This window comes from Nematolebias whitei, chromosome 13 (genome assembly GCF_014905685.2).
Source record: "Nematolebias whitei isolate Nwh7 chromosome 13, NemWhi1, whole genome shotgun sequence".
Taxonomy (NCBI): Eukaryota; Metazoa; Chordata; class Actinopteri; order Cyprinodontiformes; family Rivulidae; genus Nematolebias; species Nematolebias whitei.
Window position 1 is genome coordinate 11895120 of NC_056510.1, and position 21368 is coordinate 11916487.

Genomic DNA, 21368 nt, shown 5'->3' on the forward strand with positions numbered 1-21368 from the left:
ATGCTGTAACATTTTATTTTATTTATTGCCTCTGCGTTGTGAGACTGAGAGTCAAATCATGAAAACATGTTTTTAAGCTATTAATAGACCAGCTACTGTAAACCAACTCTGAGAGGAGTACGACATGCGCACAGAAGACACCTTATAAACACTTTACCACCTTTACCATCCATAAACTGAAATCATAAATAATAGAGAGGGTTTTTTTTGCTTTGAAATTTTTCAGCATTCCCAAACTTGTAAGAGTCCGAAGCAGATTAGATCAGTCAGATTTAACAACAAAGTACAAAACACGAGTGACAGGTTGGCATTTATATCTCGTGTTTGCTAACAACTAATGATTACCAGTCTGATTCTCGCTGCTTCCATCTCCCTCATGCTAAGAAGCAACCAGTCCTTTCTATCACTCCTATCTGTTTCCAATCCCCCCTGGTGACATTCAGACAATGAAGAGCTGTGTAACCCAGCCAGATGCATTTTATCTCTACACCACCTGGATTAGTGTTTAACCATTCAAGAATCTCACAGCCGCTTCAGCCGAACACACTAAATTTAGAACAACACCTAGCCTGCTCTGATGGATATTTTGTGAGACCGAATACAAAAAGTATGCATTTTTGAAGAAAAAAAACATTTGATCCATAATTTTTGTGGCAGTTGTGAGAGAAAGTTTGTTGAGCCGGACCTGTTCATCTTTCTGCATCAGGTCTTAATGTGAATGTGACAGTAATGTAAGTTTATTAACCTTTATTTAACCAGGCAAATCCCATTGAGATCACACATCTCTTTTGCAAGGGAGGCCTGGGCCTCCTTTGTTTGAAAGAACTGCAGTTAAATTCAGCCGGCACTGATGGAAAAAGGCACTGATTTTAACTGAAATGAATCAAATCTAAACTGAGCTGACTTGGCACTGAACTGATGTGGCTTGGCCAAAGTCGACACTGAAGTGATCTGAAGTGGCACTAAGCTGAACTGACTAAATGAAACTTGAATCAGCGCTCAACTGAACTAAACTGAGTAGAACTAATAGTAGTGGGTTTTTAAACGGGACTTGAAGACCGAGAGGGAGGGGACCTGTCTGACAAGCAGAGGTAACTCGTTCCAAAGTCTTGTTCCTGCTACAGAGAAGGCCCTGAATATATGCACTGTTCCTCCTCTTGACATGTCCAGACCATCTCAGTCTGGCCACGCTAACTTTATCTCCCAGCTGTTCAACCTGTGCTGTACCTCTGATGATTTCATTGCTAATCTTATCCATCCTTGTCACTCCTAAGAACTTCAACATCTTCATTTCTGCCACTTCCAGTTCTTTCTCTTGTGTTTTTGTCAATGCCACTGTCTCCAGACCATACAATATAGCTGGACTCACCACTGTTTTGTAAACTTTTCCTTTGACCTTTGCTGACACCCTTTTGTAACAAATTACTCCTGAAACTTTTCTCCATCCACTCCATCCTGCCTGGACTCTCTTTTTTACCTCTTTACCACATTCCCCATTTTCCTGGACAGTGGACCCCCAAGTACTTGAGGTATTGCACCTTTGTGACCTCTGCTCCTTGTAGCCTCACTGTTCCACCTGCCTCCCTCTCATTCACACACATGTACTCTGTATTGCAATAGCTGACTTTCATTCCTCTTCTTTCAAGTGCATACCTCCACCTCTCCAAGTTCTCTTCCACCTGTTCCCTGTTCTCACCACAGATCACAATGTCATCTGCAAACATCATAGTCCATGGGGATTCCTGCCTGACCTCATCTGTTAGTCAGTCCATCACCAGAGAAAACAAGAAGGGGCTCAGAGCCGATCCTTGATGCACTCCCACCTCCACCTTGAAGCTATCTGTCACTCCTACAGCACATCTCACCACTGTAAGTGGGTCAAAACTGAGGTGTTAATTTGTTGACTTCAATGCTGAAGTGCTGAACTTAAGTGTAATGTTTTTAGCAGTTTGTTGGTTGATGAGGACTCAAGAAAGCAGGTAGCAAGCCAGCAAGTATACTGTCAATCCACAATGTTTAATAAATGAAAACTAACTCAGAAGTGCAGGTGATAAAACACCAGTACTAAATAGGAGCTTTATGAATAAAAATCCAACAAAGATGGTGTAAAATCAGAGAGCTTATTTCTACTGGGAAGGAGGATTGGCAAAGAAAACAGTTGAGTAGATTCCTGATGGCTGGCAGGTGTGTGAGACAAGCATTGCAGACTGAGGGGAAACAATGAGAAGGCAAACAAACAAACAAAAACAGTCAGAAATTAGCAGTAAAATACAGATAAACAAGAAACCAAGAAGTATGAGCAAGCAAACAAACTAAACATACAAACACCAAGAAAAAAAATCCCTAACCAGGAGATTAGAACCGGTCCCACAGGATGATTGAATGAAGAAGAAATGTTTTCCAAGCTCTTTATCATTCTATTATGTTTTTCCATGAAGACAGGCAGGAGTTAAAACACATGGTATAAAGCGAACAATTGTGTTATTTGTGGGGTGACACTTTTGTCACGTTACATAGACAACTGCCAGCACAAAATGGAAGAGGATTGCTCAAAAATACATTTATGGACAAATGTACCTATCCTTTGGGACTGGGCATCAAAGAACGTTCTGGGGCAGTTTTACAGAAGGTTTGACTTTCACTAAAAGTTGATTCTTTTCTCACATCTACAAGCCGATGTAGTAAAACTTCAGTTCAGCAGAATGCACACAGAACTTTTCTCTGTCTCTCCATTTTTCACCAGTTTGGCTCCTTCTCACCTCCTCGTCTCTCACCTTTGGCATATGGCCAATAAAGACAGCACCTCCAAGTGTCTGATGGATAAGGCTTGTGTGATGGTGAGGAAGACTGCAGGGAGTACACCTGCTTCGCTTTAGGGTTCTATCAGTCTCACAGACATCCACGCAAAGTCCTTGAACAATTATTGCCAACGAATGAGGTCCCGAGTGACACAAATTGAGCTCACGAGTGCATGGCTGACATCATTGTGCATTTGATGCCATTTAAAGAGGACCTGATATTGTTTGCTCATCTGCTCTGTGCACACACACAGTGAAATGTCAAGTCTCTGCAGTGAGAGGCAAAGACACTCAGAGGTGGTAGTGAGAACCTTTTTGCTTTGAAGAGAAAAAAAAAGTGTCTATGTAAAACTAAATCGATTGCAATACTTATTTGTATGCTGTGCTAAAGCACTCAACACTGCATGTTGTGAGGACATGCTGAATTGGCAACACAAGAATGCAAAAAATACTGACTTTATGCCAAGAATGGTCATATAGCTTAAAAAAGTGATTCTTTAAGGAAGTTTTTCATGAGGCTGTGACTGCTGCTGATTCATTGGTGAACAGCCTTTTCTTTAGTGTGTTTATTATTATTTTTACATCATATACTATATTATATTAGCTTTGATTGCCACTTCAAGTCCTTACATTTCTGTTCCCTAAACCACTGTATTTGCAGGTGTCTATTTTTGTTATTTGTGATTCTAGTCATGACTTCTAGTTCTAGTCTAGTTCTAGTAATTCTAGTCATGACAAGCACAGTCCTCACCTCCTTCTACAGGTGTGCAGTGGAGAGCATCCTGTGCTCCAGCATCAACGTGTGGCATGGAGGCTGCACAGCTGCAGAAAGAAAAGCTCTGCAGAGAGTGGTGAAGGCTGCACAGAAGTCTGTTGGAGTCTGTCTCCCCACCATAACAGACATCTACACCTCCAGATGCAGGAAAAGGGCCACCTGCATCATGAAGGACTCCACTCACCCAGCATGCAACATATACTTTTTGCCCCGCTCCCCTCAGGAAGGAAGTTAAGGAGCATTAAGTGTAGAACCACTAGACTGAGGAACAGCTTCTACCCTGAGGCTGTTAGACTCATGATTCTCTAACCAGGATAATGACTGTGAAAAATCACATCATGTTGCTGCTGATCTGTTTCATGTCACATCCATCTCACACAGACTCATGTTCGTGCTGCTGTTTGGTGTATTGTTTTTATGCTATTCGTGCTTAGCACGTTTTTAGTTAATGTTTTTATTAGTTCGTATCTTAGATCGTATTACTATTTTTCTTTTACATTTTATTGTTGGATGTAACTGGGACCCTGTGTACATAATCTCGTTCCACCACATGTATCACTTGTGGTGTAAATGACAAATAAAGAAACTCTGACTCTGACTCTGACTTGTACAAATTTCTCTTCAGAGACATATGAAGAAAGATTAAGTTGAAGAATGTTTTGTAACATACAGGTTCTCAATTGCTTGCTTGAGTTGCACAGACTTACAGTCTTGCTGCTATAAAATTAACCATCTATCCATCCATCCATCCATCCATCCATCCATCATGCACGGAGAGAACATGCAAACTCCACCAAGAAATGCCCTCAGCTGGGATTTGAACTGGGATGACCTGCTCGCTGAGAGGCAGCAGCTCTACCATCTGCACCACTGTGCTGCCCTATAATATTAACCACGTAAAAAAAAAACCTCATTTTTTTTCTCAAAAATATAGTTGTTGACACTATGTCAAACCTTTTTCATTTTTGGCATCTCCATCTAGTTCCATCTCTTCCTGCTTTTCTCAATAAGTGGGTACTAGGATAGTCCCTCTCCTGTCCCAAAGCACTTACTGGCGGTCCGGTTCTTGTGCAGCGTCCCTCCCTGCTGTAGTCAGAGCAGGAGTTGTTCACCTTTCTGCATTCAGACTGCAAATAAATCACACACGCAACAAACTGCCTCTGACTGAACCCACACTGGCTTGAAGTTGACTAAAATAAATCTGAGTGTCCCATGTCCTATGTTGGGTCTGCTGGAGGGTGATTTGGGACATTAAAAAATCAACAGAAAAAAAATGCACATGTTTTGGGTGTTTTTACTCACTTTTTGTTCTGCAGTTCCCAATTACAATTGCATGCACATGGCAAGTACATTAATATCATTTTACAACTTTTATGACCGTCCAATATCTACTTTCCTTGCTGAGGAACTGAAAACATTGTCTTAGAAAACAGTTTTTCAAGCCGTGCACGCAGCATCAGACCGTGTGTTTCAGAAACTGATTTAACAAAACAAAGTTACATGGATTACTGATATGCTTGGCTGTAAACTCTCAGAATTCAGTGAAACTGCAATGAATAAAATTGCACATTTTCTCACAGTACTGAATACATTTTGAGTCACCAACTACTCTCCAACAGTTGCAGCTCAGTGAGATGCTACGTCCAGCTGTGCTTCAAACATTCTTTCAGTCAGAAACTGGATGATTAACGGTCCATCCATGCACTGGACTACCCTGTTCTTCTGAGCAGGTCTCACATCAAAACTCTACAATATTCCCTTTCTCACATCCTGTTCCCTCTCATAAACACTCCCCTCCAGTTGACCCTTGTTTGCACACAGGACAGCTTTTTTCCCCGAAACCACAGAAGCATGAGGAGATCATCAGGGAGAGTTTGTATTTAGACCACATATTCACAACAAATGTGCAAACACAAACCGCTGAACATCGCTTATATTTGCTGGCTGGGATATTCCTGAATTCAGACCACACACACAGCTACACACACACACACACACACACACACATACACATACAATAAGCGGCAGTAAATGGTGCTAAGCAGTCAAGCAGGGATATAAGATAGGCCGCTGCATTATTTATGGCTCTCTGCCGTGTTTGGTATTGCATCCTGATAACACCTATTCAGCAACTTTTCCCCACATGTGCATATCTTAACACACACACACGCACAAGTACAAAAATTTAACACACCATCCACAGTGCCATACAGATAAAACGCACGTGCAAATCTTCTTTGCGCATTGTTTGTTGGCCCAAATTGCAAAGGTCCTGACCTTGTTACTGAGCTTACTTACAGATTCCTCCTCCCTGAGGGAGGTTGACTGGACTCAAAACAGACACTTTTTTTTTTTCCAGTCTGCAGAAATTGATTTGCTAGTCTGTGACAACTTTGCTAATGTGTTGGAGTCTGCTTTAATTTCCATGGGACTGAGCCCCATGATAAACACATTAATGGTTTGAAAAGTGTATGCGAAAGTGAAAATATGCTATTCACCCAGCTGACCATAAAGCTTGTTAAGCAACTGACGGTCAACATTTTATCCACTAACACAGGTGCTGTAATTCAAACGGCACACCGAGTCAAGATTCCTTATTTTGGCCTTGATTGATGCCTGTATTTACTTAGCATCCACTGGAGGGATGCATTTCAACTGAGGTAAAGCCATTTCTGTGTGAATAAGGTCAATTAGCTTTGTTATGAGTATGAGATGCACAGCTAGTGATAACGTTCTGATAGTTTCATTAAAGTCCATTCAGTGTTTTATGAATTATACCATATTGCTAATGCTACAGATAAACAAACAGACAGATACAGCTTTTTGCCTTTGGCAGCAGGTGATAACAACCATTCATATAATGAGATTCAAAGTCTGAAGGACAAAATCCACATTGACCTATGATGCAGTTTTGGGGGCAACATCAACCACTCCGAAAAGCTTCAGACAATGTTTCCTTAAACAAAAACTAAACAATTTGTTGTAACTCTGTCAAAACGACAAACACTGAAATAACATCTTGAAATGCTTTGCTCAAGATTCGGGGAGTTATTTTGTCTCTAAAATTTTGTGGATTGATAAAAAACAGAAGAAAAGTATCAGAAGGAAGAAGTTGTCAGAGCAGGATGAATGTTGGAAAGAGAAAGTGATGCAAGAACATCTGTCTCTCATCAGCTCAAAGGAGAAAGTCAGCAACTCAGAAAAGCTCACTGGACAAAAAGATTCAACATGCCCACACAAACTAAGCAGGAAACACATTTACACACCAACAGGTGTGTTCTCCAGGTGTCCCACGGTAAATCTCAGTGGAAAACTACAGAGTGTGTATAAAACAGAAAGAAATGGCAGGGCCAGAAAAAAAATTAAAAAAGAAGACAAAATGTGTCAAAAAAATTAAAGAAGAGTGTGTAATGGAGGAAAAACTGAGAATGACACAAGAAGAAAAATATTTTTTGCATCCAATGCAATGACTTAATAGGGAAATATGAGAAAATTAAGGACAGTATAAATAGCAAAAGCTAACTGGTAAATAAGCTACACCATTTTGGTCAATTAAAAAGGTGATCATTTGTTCACAGAAGCAAAGTCAAAACTGTCTTTAAAGTTTATAGGATGATTTACAGCATTGAAACTTCAGCTGTTCTACAGTAAAATCTCTGCCGAGCAACTTATGTCAATGTTTCATCAACTACCAGAGGGCTTCATTGAACGTTCACCAAATCAAGGCAAAAGTTGGGAACTGAAGTTGGCAGGAACCATTTTACAGAAACTACCATGCCATATTTTTGGAACCAGAGTCTGAGCACTAGAAATATGAACCTTTAGCTTTGCTTACTCCTCCACATAACTACCGTGTTTTTCAGCGTATATGTCACATTTTTTTGCATAATTTGCATGCCCTGCAACTTATAGGCCAAAGTGACGTATTTATGATTTTTTTTCCATATTTATAAAAACAATTTTTGGCCGAGATATGACTGTTTTCATTCATTCTGACTGAAAACAAATAAATAAATGAGCAATACCATTTTCAGCCACTAGGAGGCAGCAGAACAGTAGTAGTATTAAGGCATGCCGTTGTATCATGTAATAGGTAAACGTGGCTATTATGACAAATTCAAATAAGTTCAAGACAAAAACAACTGGACTTAATTTATTATACTTTACTTTATACTTTATTGTTTTTGTCTTGAACTTTTTTGAAATTACCATGTCCTGGATGACTGAGAATCTTCACCAGCTATTAGTGACACACTTAGCTTGCCATAGAACCTATCTTTGTTCTGCTCGTTGCTTGGTACCCCATCAAACCGACTGCACTGCCCCAGCGAAATGCAGCTAATTTGACCAGTAAAGTACATTTATTAAGTAAAAGTTCAACTGAGACATACCTTTTCTATAATTTTGAGCAAAGAAATAATTGTTTTTAGGTGCTTTTCTTGTTAAATTTTGAAGAAACAAGCAGCGTTCCTCCTTCCTTTTTTTCCTCCCTCTGCACGTTCCCAGAGCACCAAGGAAGTGAATACAGTTGATTTGACCATTAAAGTCCTTTTATTAAGCAAACATTAGACTGAGACACACCTTTACTATAATTTCGAGCAAACCAATAATTTTTAGGTGTTTATCTTGTTAAATTTTTGAAGAAATGCGGAGGCTCGTCCCTCTGCACGTGCCTGCCGCTTCCACAAATCAGGTTTTGAAATACAGATGATTTGACCTTCAAAGTGCATTTATTAAGCAAAAGGTAGACTGAGGCACACCTTTACTATAATTTCGAGCAAACTAATAAATGTTTTTAAGTGTTAATCTTGTTAAATTCTTGTTAAAGTCCTCATGTGCATGCTCCCACGGCCACCATTTGGCAGCCCATCGATTTTTGGCACAACACCGGCCCACATTTCCAGGTTCGGCCCACATATCGGGGTTGTCAATGATGATGCGTTACAAACGTGACACGTCAGCGGTGATGAATAATAGATGTGATATATATGACAAAGTGACACATTTAAGGATTTTTCCACTTTTTTAGACATATTTGGACTGATGCAACTTATAGGATGGTGTGACGTGTACAATGGAAAATACGGTAATAAAACAACTAATTATAACTAAAAGTGTTTAAAAAATTTACATTTAAATACAACAGCAAGGTAAGAACTACAGTATTTGAATCGACAAGTCAACACCTAAAAAAAATCTGATGTGTTTTTCCTATTAAGCAAGGACAATATTCTGTTTGTTTGCACGGAAGGGGCTGAAAAAACTTCCGGTTCCAACATCCAAGATTTGATCAAAAGTCTTCATAGAAGCAGTTTTTGGTCCTGAGGGTCAAAACTGTGTCATGCCTAATAAACTACAAAGTTATCATCAGAATATAAAGAAAACACCCTGACATTGTTCTCAAAGCTAGATGAATATTAACTCTTTTTTTTTTTTTTTTTTCTAAATTAGTTAGTGGTACTTTTGAATTCATCTATAATTTTATCATTTTGGCCAAAAGGGGAAGCATTAAGTTATCAATAATTTGAGGTTTTGAGCCAACTGATAAAAAAGATTATCCAGTTATTGTTTGAGGAAACATCCCTGATTTTTATTACCACTCTGCCAAAACAGCACACAATCTGAGTTTTGTAGAACATTAATAGGTTTTATTCCAACAAAAACAGCTCTATATACATACATCCACCTTCTCATAGTTCCACTGTGAGAAGTTGTTATTTATAAGACTGAATTGGTTGCAGCCCCTCAGAAAGAAGAAGTTTTTTTAGATAAAAGATGAAATGTTTCAACAAGAAGAAACCGTCCAGAGGACCTATAGAAGAGATCCCAATTTTTTTTCTAGTGGAAAAATTATGTTAATCTTCTTCTTTCGGCTTTTCACACTTCAGGGGGTCACCAAAGAGAGTCATCCTCCTCCATCTCACTCTGTCATCTGCATCCTCTGTCCTCACTCCAGCTACCTCCATGTCCTCTCTAACTGCATCCATATACCTCCTCTTTGGCCTTCCTCTTTATCTTTTTCCTGACAGCTGCATTTCTAACATCCTTCTACCAATACACCCACTGTCCCTCCTCTGACATGCCCAAACCATCTCAGTCTGTTCTCTCTAACTTTATCTCCCAGTTGTTCAACCTGCGCTGTACCTCTGATAATCTCATTCCTAATCTTATCCATCCTTGTTACTCCTAAGGAGAACTTCAACACCTTCAGTTCTGCCACTTCCAGTTCTTTCTCCTGTCTTTTTGTCAATACCACTGTCTCCAGACCATGGTCGGGATGTATGATCCTATACCAGCTGTTACATGGTCTCACTACTGTCTTGTAAACTTTTCATTTGACTCTTGCTGACACCTCTTGAAACTTTGCTCCATCCACTCCATGCTGCATGGACTTTCTTTTTCACCTCTTTACCACACTCCTCATTTTCCTGGACAGTGGACCTGAAGTACTTGAAGTACTGCTCCTTTGTGACCTCTGCTCCTTGTAGCCTCACTGTTCCACGAACCTCTCTCTCATTCACACACATCTACTCTGTCTTAATATGGCTGACTTTCATTCTTCTTTTTCCAGGTACATACCTACACTTCTCTAAACTCTCTTCCACCTGTTTCTTGTATGTCAACTGCAAATATCACAGTCCACGGGGAAAAAAAATGCAAATAAAGTTAAACAATTAATAATTTAATCAATAATTAATTAAGTTAAATGATTCAAAAGGTGTTCAGTTACAAATATTAAATTTTGTAGGACACTACTCATCAAGCTAACATTTTGATATGTATTCACAAGTCATTTGATTGCAAAAAGCAGAGAAAACATCAAACATGAAAACTATAGTGTGAATGCTGATTCAGCAACTATAGCTTTATTATAGTCATCTTTATAGATTTTAACATAAATCATGTGTTAAATATGCATAATTTCGCTAGATTCTGTCATTGTCATCCTAACTTGTTGGAAGGTATTCATAAAAATCAGCACGTTAAATCCAGCGTACCCCTTAAATAATTGGAAAACCATCTACTTGCATCAGGCTCCTCAGAAACACATGGATGCGTGTCTCCAACAAGCCGTGCGAATGGATTTCCAACAAGTGTGAGAAAACACAGATTGACAGAGTCTGAGAGAATAGGCAGAAAGAGGAAAAGAACACAAAGAAGCGTCAGTGACAGTAAAGAGATTTCCCACCGTGTCTGAGCGGCGAGAACAGAAGGTGAGGGAGCTTTCTTAAGCGGGGTGAGGGAAAGACACTGACGGAGAGGAGTATGGAGAAAGAGACAGAGAGAGCTATTAGAGACGAGATGAAGGGCCGTGAAAAAATGGGGAAACGAGATGATTCAGCGTGACGAGAGAGAGAGGGAGAGGAAAACAACCTGTGGCCTCGCAACATCTCCAGGGACTGTGCTTGTTCACAGAACATTTTTCTTTGTGTGTGAAGATTTTAAAGCAAATAGGATGAGCAAATACAACAATCTGAAGGGTTTTTCATGATCTCTGCTGCCATCTAAGGATATTTTTTCCTTGACAAGTGTATAAACACAATCAGAGACATGCTGGTCTCCTCATCCTCTATAATTAGTCCACTCATTACTAAAGGCCAGCGAGGACACCAGAATACTAACAGTTTACTAATCACATGATAACTGTAATTAGAAGATCCTGCTGGATGCTCTAATTGTTCTTTCCCTTTTACAGATGAGAGCGAGACAGAGGGAGAATGTGCCAAAGGATAATTGGCTTAATGTTCACTCACTCTGTGCAAACTGGGTTGTTGATGTCTAGTAGACGAACACTCTTTGATTCCCACCTCCTTGCACATCCCACTTATTAGGCCATGATTATTGGTGCTGCCAAAGTGGTGTGTTTTTCAGTTTAGCAAAATATCTCATGAAACGCTGGATGGATTTTAGTGAAACTCTCAAAAAGTAATCATTTACAACAGATTTGCATTTAGCGTCAACTCTCAAATAGTTGCTACAGCTGAGCAACCATGAACAACACACACTCAAAATGTCTATAACTATATTTTGTCCAGATTTTAAGCTCAGAGCTACAAAGTAGAAAGTTCCTAGAGAAACTTTGACAAGGACTGCCATGCCATTTACTTTACAGTACTATGAGTCGGAGTTCGCTCTCAGCTACCACCATACCAAATTTCAGCTCAATATTAAAAAAAAAAAAAAAATTAGAGTTATAGACAATTTTTTCTTTTAAACTATGGTGGCCATCTTGGATTGTTTGTATTCAGTGTGTGATGGGAAGTGTTCTCAGCTATAACCTCACCAAATTTCAGCTCAGTATCTTTTAAAATTGACGAGTTATCATATTTTTTCCCTTTTCGCTAAGGCGGCCATCTTGGATTTTTCATTTACATTCAGAATATATAACAACACTATGATCTCAGCCATGAACAGACCAAATTTTAGCTCAATATCTCAAAGAATGATTGAGTTAAGTCAATTTTGAATTTTCTGAATTTGCTGTGGCAGCCATCTTGAATCAAAATGGCCCCAAAAATTAATCAATGCTTTGTTCAGAGATTTCTTCCCTCTGGGTCATGTGACCTCACTGTGGCAGTTATAGGCTGTGAAAAGTTACCATCAGTGTTTTTCAATTAAGAAAAAAGTAGTTTATTGTTTGCACATTACGTCGCCATGGTAACTTGAAACGCCAATAAAATTAATAGCACACATCACGGTGCCGAGCTGGTCATTTTGATATAAAATTTGTGGGGGAGCACATTGAGGTTCGGACCACATTAAAGTTGACAGAAGAGTAAGACCCTTTTCAGGTGGATAGTCCCCAACTAGAAAGTTCCTGGAGAAACTTTGACAGGGACTGCCACATCGCGGCCATTTTAAAATTCTAATTTGACAGTACTATGTATTTTGGTTTGCTCTCAGCTACCACCACACCACATTTCAGCTAGGTATGGCAAAGAAGTCAATGAGGTACAGTATTTTTTTTTTCTTATAAGAAGCTAGAGGCCATCTTCAATTCAATATGTGATGTGGAACGTTCTCAGGTATAACCTGACCAAATTTCATCTCTCTGTGTAAAAACGGCAGAGTTTAAACTATTTAAAATTAGTTTTGGTGGCCATCTTGGATTTTTTATTTGAATTCAGTATTTTTTGTGCATTGCTCTCAGCTATCAACAAACCACATTTCAGCTTAATATCTATAAAAATGGCTGATTTAGAGTTAATTTCAATGAGAAAAATGGCAACTTTGTTTGCATGTTGTTGCCATGGTAACTTGAAATACCAATAAAAGTAATAGCACACGTCACGGTGCCGAGCCGGTCATTTTGATATAAAGTTCGTGGGGGTACACATTGCGGTTAGGGCCGCATTAAAGTTGATAGAAGCAAGACCCATTTCAGGTGGATAATAATAGGTGGCTGCCTTCAGGCAGTCCCCAATTACGTCGCCGTGGTAACTCGAAGTGCCAATAAATGTAATAGCACACATCACGTTGCCGAGCCGGTTGTTTAGATATATAATTTGTGGGGGGACACTTTGAGGTTCAGGCTGCATTAAAGTTGAAGAGTAAGACCCTTTTTAGGTGTGTGGGGGGGGTGGGGGGGCTGCCTCATAAAAAGTCCCCTATTAGAGTAGTAGTAGCTGGGGATCACCCTCAACATATTCTCTGAGCGCTAAAATATCTTGACAGAGCTTGCATATTTTAGTTTAAAACCTGAAAGGCAGCAGGGGATGTTCATTCTTACCACACATGCAGTAACCTTAAATTTAAATGTCTTTGAGAAAAAATAAAAAATAAATCCATGTGTAGTCATCATCTGAGTCACCAGATGAGTGTGGATAACTCCTAATCCTCAAACCTGGTGGAAAACACCTGTTGCCTGCAGAATAATTAAAGTGAAATCTGAGAAAGATCTGCAGCTAAGAGTCACCTGGCTGAAATCAAACCTTCGTTGTAAAGAACAACCTTAAATGTGCCCATTTAAGAGGATTTTGCTGCTCTGCAAGTAAAACAGTTGCAGATTTGTTCTGTGGTTTTGATGGAAACCCATCTAGCTGTGTTAAAACTGAAGCAACATGTGTCGTGTTACCTTTAATGGCAGGGCTCCTTTAATTGTGATGTAATCCCATCATTATGAGCCAGCGTAAATGTGAATCTTTTACCTTGGGGGTGTCATAATCAGAGTCTATTTAATGTTATACCTCAGGCAGAAACCCTCCTGTGCACAGCAGAAGGCAGGAATAAATCTGGATTGGTTTTCTGCAGGTGGCTCCACTCAACTACTGCTTCACACTCAGCTGCTTCCCTCTCCGTACTTTAATGCCCCATAATACTCCCTGCCTCTCACTTTCTCTGCTCTCCTTCCCTCTTTAACTCTCCTCTGTTTTCTTCTCATTCATCTGCTTTCTGTTTTACAAGTAAAGCGTTTCAGTGAGCTAAACTGGAAGGAACGTTTACAACTCCTTACGGTAAAGCGTTAGAAATACATCTTGTTTCATCATTTCCTATCAGTAAATCAGCGCATTGCAGAAGTAATAAAGAGCACAGTGAGAGAAAATTACAATATTTCAGTGGAAACACATAAAGAAGCAAAAGTGATTCTTTGCTTTTTGTAAAATGTAGCCAGTTTCAACAACTTCACATGCACTAAAGATTTTTGTAAAACACATTACAGTACAAGAAAAAGCCCCGTTAGATACAAACTTACGAAATATCAGCAATATTTAAAGCTAAACATTTATTTGTGACAGGAAGTTGTCTTCACAAAATGGTCATAACTTAGTGAATTTTACAGATTTTGTGCTAAAACTTGAATTGTTGACGAAACTTGCAGGAAATAATCACTGGATGCACGTCAGGTCGTTAACTTTCAGAGCCAACTCGATTCAAAATGGCTACCGTAGCCAACTGATATTAGAAAACACACAAAAAAAGGTTATATTTCAGTGAGGTTCCACAGACGTGGAGCTAATATCTAATGTGGTAGTAGCTGACAGTCATTCACAACACGTGCTCTGAGTGTGCATGACGATATTTACAAGGTTTGACCAGAACGGCTACAACTTCATCATTTCTCAAACAACTTTAGTTTAAAACTCTAAAGGCCTGCGAACGATATGCATTCCTTCAAGGAATGTTAAACCCTTAGTTTAATTTAGCAGCGAGCTAAAATGGAGGTAAAACCTTATTAAGTGAACAAATGTTATAAATGATTGGGCTTATTGACAGCCAACCGATGCTTAAAGGACTACACTAATGTAACATTTTAATTACTACGCAAAGGAAGCACCTCAACTGAAAAGGTAGGAATAAAGGAAGTTCAATAATTAGGATTCCAGTTTTTCATAATGCACTGGTGTCCAAAATACGGCCCGTGGGCCATTTGCGGCCCTTGGAGTGATTTTGTGCGGTCCACAACTGATGGTATCATTTTGTCCAGCGGGCTTAAGAGGTCGATGCAGACTTTCTAAAAATTTGTTGGTAATCCTTTTTTGTATAATGTTTAGGTTTAACAGCAAAACGGAAGAAAAAAATCTCCTAAAAACGAGTAATATTAAGCAAAATACAAACCTTTGGCTGTAATCTTTTCATTTTCACTTCATGGTACCAAGCACCAAAAACCTTTACTAATTTCTACCAGAAAGGAGATTTTTGGATAATGAGTCATAAAACTTGGCTAAATATGGAAGTTGATAAAATCATCAAGAGGGAAATTGGACATTTTTAAATGAATATAACGTGGTGTCATCTACATACGAGTTGATCAACTTTATCAATCCTTCTATGAATCTGTTGTAGTGACTGCTGGACGGTTTTTCAGAACTTCGATCAGCCTTTTGGGCCGTCCATGGTCCAAAAGACTGATCGACCCCCCTTTTCAAAGGACACTTACTCAAATTATGCTTTTATTGCTGAGAACAGACTAAAATTAACCAACAAACATGGACCCAACAAATCAAATAAATAAATTATTTTTAATTTAAAAAATTTAAAAAAAGCTTATGAGGCTTTTAATGTTTTGGATCTACAACAATTTCAAACTCTTTCTCCACCAAAATTAGTAAACTTTGGCTTTTTCGCCAAAAATATTGTTCACGCTGAGAGTTAAAGTCAAATTTTTGTCGCCCACGAGTCCTTTCATCTAGTTTTGTCCCACATATGAAAACGTTTAGACACCCCTGTCATAATTTTATAGTTAATATATTGTTATTTTTGCTGCTTTTTAATTTTTATAGAACAACCGAAAACAGTGGAAACTTCATGCAACTATTTCTTTATCTATTGAGTTCCTCTCCTTCTATTTCAGATTTATATTAAATTACTATTCTTGGTGACATATAACGATTTCTTTAAAAAAAAAAAAACTATGTCAAACCAGCCCTTTCTGCTACCTGTGAACATTTTATTTCCAGCGCAGACTGTAACTCTGTTTCGTGGTGATCCTGTTTCATCATCTAGTATTTTTCAGCTCAGACTATAGAAGCAGACAGCTGGTCTTGAGTGGCCAATTATGTCCGTTTATCTGCCTTCCAGGCACAGCTGTGATCAAACAGAATGAAGAAACAGGATCAAACAACGAGGCTAAAAATGATTCTTCCGTTTGGTTCCCTTCTTTTTGCCGCCTCTCTCGTTTCTGTCTCTCCTCCATCCTCCTGCTGTACTTCCATCCCTCCTGCCTCCTTCTATATAGACGCACTTCTCCGTCTCTTTGTGCTTTCCTCGTCTCATCTCTGGGGAGACAGCAAAGGGGAGGCATCTATAAAAGTTTAGTGCTGAGGAAGCTTCATCCTGCAAAGCCCTACAGCTGAGAATGTGTGTTCAGGCGGGGAGAGCTGGAGGGGAAGCTGGAGGGAGTCCTCATCACACAAAAAGTATATTTTACTTCTTGTCAGCAGATATTTTGTTATCATAAAGCAACAGCATCAACAGGCATGAAATGTATTCTTTGATAGCGCTTTTCAGTACAGATAAGAGAGTTAAGGTCCTTGAACAAGAAGTTCAGTTAAAATGGATAAAGATACAATTTTGGCAAGATCTATATGTTGGAAAATTATGCATCTTTTTTTTTTTTTACAATTTTAAGTATTTGGAGGTGGCCTGACCTCAACCTTTGACAGGATCTGGGCTCTTCAGAAACACCCGTTTCATCTGTGAATTGCAACTTTTCTGTTATTTTCTATTTAAAACAGGAAAACACTCAATCCAAGTCATAAGATCTGCAAAAAGTCTTCCTAAATCAAAAAGTCCTGGAGCAGAGCCAACTGTTCCGTGGATACTCCTCTCATGTCTTCCTTTTTCACACTCGCTGCACAGCTTTATCCAAGACTCTTCTTGTGCGTAAAGATGAATGCGCTAAAAGACGCGCACCCATTGTGTGATTTTGTGATGAATACACAACCTGCGCTGGTTCTGTCACTGGTAGCTGCTCATAAAAAAAATACAAAGATAGCTTTCAGCTGAGGTTACACGTCTGTCTGTCTCTCTCTCACACTCAGCCGGAGTGAGTAAAAGAGGCAGAAACGGACCCAGTTGGAGCGTGGGAGCTGACAGACAGCAGCCGGGTCACAATGTCCGCCACCTCTCTGCGCAACAAGAACCCCCTTCAGAGATGTTTGAAAAATATTTGTTTAAGCTTTTTGGAAAACTAAGCACTTTTTATAAACAGGAAAAACCTATAAAACTGCATATAACAGTGCAGCTTTTTTTTTTAAAGATGTTGCAGAATTATTGATGCTCTGTCAACAAAACCATGACAGGACGATTTGGGAGCATCAGGGGAACAATGAAAACACCATGCAGGCTGCTGAAAATATCTGAACTACCTCTTTAAAGTATATTCTTATTTGATCACGTGTTATTTGATTCAGTCTATTTTGAAATGTAATCTCTCACACCACAAAGTGTCTAAATAAAGTGGATCAAGGGAGCATGACAACCATAATAAAATACAATTTTCATGATCTGCACCTAAATTATTTTGAGTTTTTGTATAAAACTCTCCAAAAAAAAGTGTTCCGTTTCCAGTTTGAGCCAAATGTTTCCTCGGGGAGCCAAGGTGTCAAACTTACCCACTTCCTCTGCTTTTACAGCTGAAGGCAAAAGACACGGGAGTATACATCCACAGAACCATATGACTAAATCCATGTTTTCCTCTTGGTGTGGAGAAATAAAAATAAAAAGATAAAAACACCTCCTCTCCTCCTGTTTCTGAGGCAGAGCTGCAGTCCCACTCGCGTCTTCTTTTCCACAGTCCTTCTCCCCTAACACAACCAAAGACCACGATCCAAGGGGGAAACTACCATGTGCACGCTGCTCCTTTAATGTGCACAAAACGCACGTTTACTCTGAAAGCAAAGTAATGTCCGATGTAAACACAGTCTGCGTCCCGCGGAATCCATCTCGGTGCGCAGAGTCCGCAGCGCGGAGAGACCCCGACAGTCAAAACGCGCGTGGGTAATTTCAGAGTAACCAGAAATTAGAGTTTGTCATCAGGAATATCTAAAACAAGTTTTACTACAAAGAAAAAAAAATTAAAAAAGTCACGTCCTCCACAACTTTCTTCATAAAAGACGCAGTTTTTATTTTATTTTAAATGAGATTTTAAATCTGCCGCTCCAACAGTTTTTACATCTTGAGCAAAAACAATGACATCCTGTGAGAAGCAGGTCCAGTCTGCGCGCGTAAAACGGCTTGGGGAGGAATAAACGTGGTTGCGTTTCTGCTCCTCTTCACGCGCAGACTGCGCGTGGGGCTCCGGCAGCGCGCACCTTCCCCTCCGAGCTCCGCCGGCTTTGTGGCAGCGAGCAGGACTGCTCACTCAGCCGTCCCCCCCCCCCACTCCCCCCCTGCCTCCTGACTGGGTGTGCGTGCGCGCGGTGCGCATGAGCGTGGATCGGATTACAGTACAACCCCTCTCACTGATTAAAGAGCAGTTTCAGCTCCCTCTCTTTTTATTTGCCTGATCATTTCTCACCACTTTACATCTTCTGCTGAATTTCTTTCATTCTTTCCTTTTACTAATATTTTGGATGTGAAACACTCTCCAGTCGGCTGAACCTTCTGAAGAAAGGGCGAAGAAAAACAGAGAAATCAGCATATTTAAACTTTACAGGACTGTCAGGAAACACTGCTTCTAAATGAGAACAGCCTTTTATGAAAGTCATCGTACTGAATGTGCAGCTGTGCTGTTGTGCTCAACCCTTCAATACAAAGTTATGTGCCATGCCATTTCAAAACGTTACACTCAAAGCACGAGTAGTGAATGACTCTCAGCTACTACCACATCAATACGTTGCCTTATTGTAAATAGGCCGAGTTATTTTTGCCTTGATTAATTTACCGCCTTGAATTTAAATAACTCCAGAAGTTACTAGTTTGTGGTTACTTTCTGGAAGTGTGAATAAAATATGTCAAGCGCGTCATGAGATATTTTGCTAACAAACAGGCAGAGCTGACTAGTATATGGCAAAGTCCTAAAAACAGATCCTTTGTGATGCGTTAGTGCTGCTGACTCTCAGCTACTACCACACCAAATCCCAACTCAGCGTCTGTAAAACAGCTCTTTATGTTGGCTAATATCAGTTAGCTTTGGCAGCCATCTTGAATTGTATTCACGCTGAAAGTTAATCAGCTATATCTAAAAATTACCGTTGGAAAGCTTCATTGAAATCCATCCTCATAAATCCCTAACCAGAATAATCACTGTAAGAAAGAAAATAAAAGCACTGTAATGCCACTTTCATTGGTGATATGTGACTTATCTGTTCTGCTGATTATCCATACTGCTGATAATTTCATAGTGATGATTATCTCATGTTGCTAATTAACTCATGCTGCTGATTATCTCATGTTGCTGATTATCTCATGCTTATATTATCTCATGCTGATGATCTCATGCTGATGATTAACTCATGCTGCTGATGATCTCATGCTGCTGATCATCTCATGCTACTGATGATCTCATGTTGCTGATTATCTCATGCTGTTGATTATCTCATGCTACTGAATAACTCATGCTGCTGATTATCTCATGCTGCTGATTATCTCATGTTGCTGATTGTCATGCTGCTAATTATCTCATGCTGCTGATAAACTCATACTGTTGATTATCTCATGCTGCTGATTAACTCATGCTGCTGATTATCTCATGCTGCTGATTATCTATTGTTGCTGATTGTCATGCTGCTGATTAACTCATGCTGTTGATTATTTCATGCTGCTGATTAACTCATGCTGCTGATTAACTCATGCTGCTGATTATCTCATGTTGCTGTTTATCTCATGCTGTTGATTATATCATGCTGCTGATTATCTCATATTGCTGTAGGTATTCATTCATACCCATCTGCTCACCATAGGCTCATGTTCAGGCTGCTGTTGTTATGCCGTATTGTTTTGTATTATAAGTGTTTACCGTACCGTTTGGTCCTCATTTAACGTATTTCTTAATCTTAGATCCTTATTGTTTCTTTTTACACGTTATATTTTTTCTATTGTTGGGTGTAAGTGGGACCCCGAGTACATACTTTCGTTCCACCTCGTGTACCACATGTGATGTGAACGACAGTAAAACTGACTTGAACTTGAATCTTGTGGTTAAAGGTATATTTTGCTAACGCTACAGACAAACATAAACACAGATTTGAGCAGGTCTGACATGGTGAATGTATTTCTGTACTCTGAAAAGAGATTTAGTTTAAAGCCACGCAGCAGTTTTCGTCTCCTTCAACGTGCAGACATCCCCTGCTCTTTTTCTGCTGCTTGTTCTCTCTCAGCAGTGTAATAGAGGGAGTCTGTCAGTGGGAGGTGTGTTTTAGCAACTCCAAAGCTTGTGGTCTGACAGACTAAACCCGCCCGGGCCTTCAGCTCTGCCTTCCCAAGGCACACCCTGCTCACATCCACACACACATGTACACACACTCAGGCCATAATGACACAGCAGAGCTCACCGCTGACCGCTCAGTAAAACAAAATCATGTCGAGCCCTGGGATCCTGCGGGAAGAAAAGCCCTCTCAAACTTCTTTATGACAGAGAAGATCATCACAAAATAGCCGATTCTTCTTACATCGAGGGTATTATTTATAGACTCTTGAACTTTTGGGACACGACACTTTCTGAGTGGTTGGAGCAGCAGTGATATGTGATATCCACGTTTATCATGGTTTAAAGGGGTAGTCTGGTCTTTTTTTGAAGGGATGTTTGGTAAAATTGTTATCATCAGTACTTCATCAGCCACAGAGGGGCGCACCCAGAAAGTTTTCAAATAAACCTGATGGGGGCAACTAACCTTTTTTTTTTGAAAGATGTAACTTTATTTACTTTTTTCTATCTCTCATTAAAATAAAAAGAGAACTCTTGAAATCCTTGAAAGAGTTTGTGCTCGTTGAAATCTGTAACCTTGTTTCATTTTGGTGTTTTAGCTACTGTTTAGGTGTCAAAGTTCATGCTCAGTAATCCAGGTGAAAAAATCCAACAAGGTTCAGTCAGGTTATCTAGACGGTTTCTTTTTTTTTGTTGTTGGGACGTTTCGCTCTTCATCCAAAGGACTTCATCAGTCCGAGGAGCCACAAATTAACTGAGTCCCACAAGCAGCACACTCCCATAGTGGACCAACACTTTGTTGGTGATAAGACGATACTGTTTCTGTGGTTTTAGCTTATTTATTTAGCTCATTTTCTTTTTTGATTTACTGTTTTGTATATTTATACTCAGCCATCATTTTGCTTTCTTTAGCTCTTAGCTATTATTTGCTAGATATTGCTAATGTTTTAGTGTTTTCAGCTTCTGGCTGTTTTGCTGGTTTTAGCTT

General features: G+C 39.5%; 1 protein-coding gene across 2 annotated transcripts in view; it reads right to left on the bottom strand.

Annotated features, from left to right (window-relative positions):
* LOC119419529 (neuropilin-2) overlaps window positions 1-18207 on the bottom strand; it is a 138475-nt gene extending 120268 nt beyond the window's left edge. For both annotated transcript variants that reach the window (XM_037686863.1, XM_037686864.1), the window contains exon 1: window positions 17628-18207. In XM_037686863.1, the coding sequence (XP_037542791.1) occupies window positions 17628-17703 (76 nt within the window). In that variant the 5' untranslated portion in view covers window positions 17704-18207. The remainder of the gene's footprint in view (window positions 1-17627) is intronic.
* Window positions 18208-21368: the final 3161 nt, after the last annotated feature.